General features: G+C 44.4%; 1 protein-coding gene across 1 annotated transcript; it reads left to right on the forward strand.

Moving 5' to 3' along the window:
• Positions 1-313: 313 nt before the first annotated feature.
• LOC311078101 (baculoviral IAP repeat-containing protein 2-like) lies at positions 314-1,891 on the forward strand. Its single transcript, XM_084106788.1, is given in 2 exon segments — positions 314-809; positions 813-1,891. Coding segments are annotated over 2 exon segments (1,380 nt in total). The 5' UTR covers positions 314-485; the 3' UTR covers positions 1,869-1,891.
• Positions 1,892-2,139: the final 248 nt, after the last annotated feature.

The following is a 2,139-nucleotide window of genomic DNA, read 5'->3' on the forward strand; positions in this document are numbered from 1 at the left end:
AGGCACATCGCGTCTCTGAAAAATGTGTGGTGATTTTTCAAGTGATACAACTAATTTGTACAGAACAGAACAGAAGAAAGGACATTTTGTAGTGTTGAACAAAATTCGATTTTGTTCTTAGCATCGGTTTCTGCATCATAGAGGGAGGAAGCACATACCCCCTACGTCGATCTTCTATCTGTTCAGGAGTTCATTAAATTTTTTTAATGAGATTATGTGTTCTGTCATGGATGACTAGACACTAGTCATGGGATGTCCAGCAGAGAGAAGGGCTTGAGTGGACACGCCCTGTGGTCACATTTTATGTCTTCATCCAGAGTTTACCCCCCACCGCAAACCTCCTGTCGTCCTCTCACTCTGCCTTTTCCCCGCTTCGCAACGTAGCCATCCTACAGCTTTCCGCCCCTGCGACACCCGTAACATCGACCACCACGGCATCCGTTTCAGGCCAAACGGAGGAGCAGGTGGGTTACTTAAACCTGGATATGTCTCACCAGGATATGTCTCACCAGCGACCTCCGGCTTGTCACAATCCTGACATGCGTCGGGAACAGGAACGCCTTGACACCTTTCAGAATTGGACTCTTGGTACAGTAACTCCAGCCGAGCTTGCCCAAAGTGGTTTCTACTACCTTGGGCAGGGCGACAGAGTGGCTTGCTTCAGTTGTGGAGGCCAGCTTAGCAACTGGGAACCGGGAGATTGGGCAGTATCAGAGCACCAGAGGCATTACCCCAACTGCCGCTTCGTTCGAGGTGACCGTGCAGATAATGTACCTTTATTTGACGGCGGCCTTTCCAATGTATCTAACTAACAGTGTGAAGAAAGGTTGCTCACATTTGTCTACTGGCCCTCAAGAATAACTGTTCGACCAGACCAATTGGCTAAGGCTGGTTTTTACTATGTTGGTCGTCGTGATGACGTGAAGTGCTTTTGTTGTGATGGTGGACTCAGATGTTGGGAGTCTGGTGATGATCCATGGGTAGAACATGCCAAGTGGTTTCCAAGATGTGAATACCTGTTACAAGAAAAGGGCCAAGAGTTTGTTCATCAGATTCAAGCAAGATTTCCAAGACTATTTGAACAGCTATTGACTAATGGAGACAGTGACTCGAGAGAATTTGTTGATCCAGCTGTTGTACACCTGGGTGCTGGAGAAGACCGTTCAGAAGATGCAGTGATGATGAACAATCCTGTGGTGAAGTCTGCTTTAGAGATGGGATTTGAGCGTGGCCTGGTGAAGCAAACCGTGCAGAGCAAAATTCTCACAAGTGTAGGAAATTACAAAACCGTTCAAGAGTTGATGTCTGATTTACTAAGTGCAGAAGATGAGAAGAGAGAGGAGGAGCGAGAGCTCCTTGCTGAGGAAATGGCATCAGATGGTTTTACTTTTCTTAAGAAACATCATCTTGCCATGTCACAGCAGCTAAAAAGTGTGCAGAACTTAATGGACCATCTTCTAGAGGAGAACATCATCTCACAGAAAGAGTATGACATTATTCGTAACTGCACTACAGTCAAGCAGCAGACAGGGCAGCTCATTGAGTTAGTCCTGTCGAAAGGAAATGCAGCAGCAGAGGTCTTCCACAACTGGATCAAGAAGAATGATGTCTGCCTGCTGAGAGAACTGATGGCCCAGACAAATGAAGCTGCATCACCGAGTCAAGATCTTTCAGACTTGCCTATGGAGGAACAGTTAAGAAGACTTCAAGAGGAGCGCACATGCAAAGTTTGCATGGATAAGGAAGTGAACATTGTCTTCATCCCCTGTGGTCACCTAGTTGTGTGCAAAGAATGTGCGCCTTCTCTGCGCAAGTGTCCCATATGTAGAGGATTGGTCAAAGGCGCTGTCCGTACTTTCCTATCATAAAGTGAAGACATTCATCATCCAAGTAACAACAGTTTTTGGATGAGCAAATTTACACCAACTCTAATTGTTTCACATATAACTGTCGATTGTTAGATGATTTATCTAACAATTGAAATTGACGATAGGTTAAAATATTTTTATTTTTATATGTTAAATATTCCTTTCCCTCCTTTCACGTAAAAAATACCACGCATCAACTATAATTCATTAGCTTAACCATGTTGTTTAGTGACACACACACAAAATAACCGTGTAATAATAACAAAATAAG

The sequence above is a fragment of the Abramis brama genome (assembly GCF_963993115.1).
Source record: "Abramis brama genome assembly, chromosome: 2".
NCBI lineage: Eukaryota > Metazoa > Chordata > Actinopteri > Cypriniformes > Leuciscidae > Abramis > Abramis brama.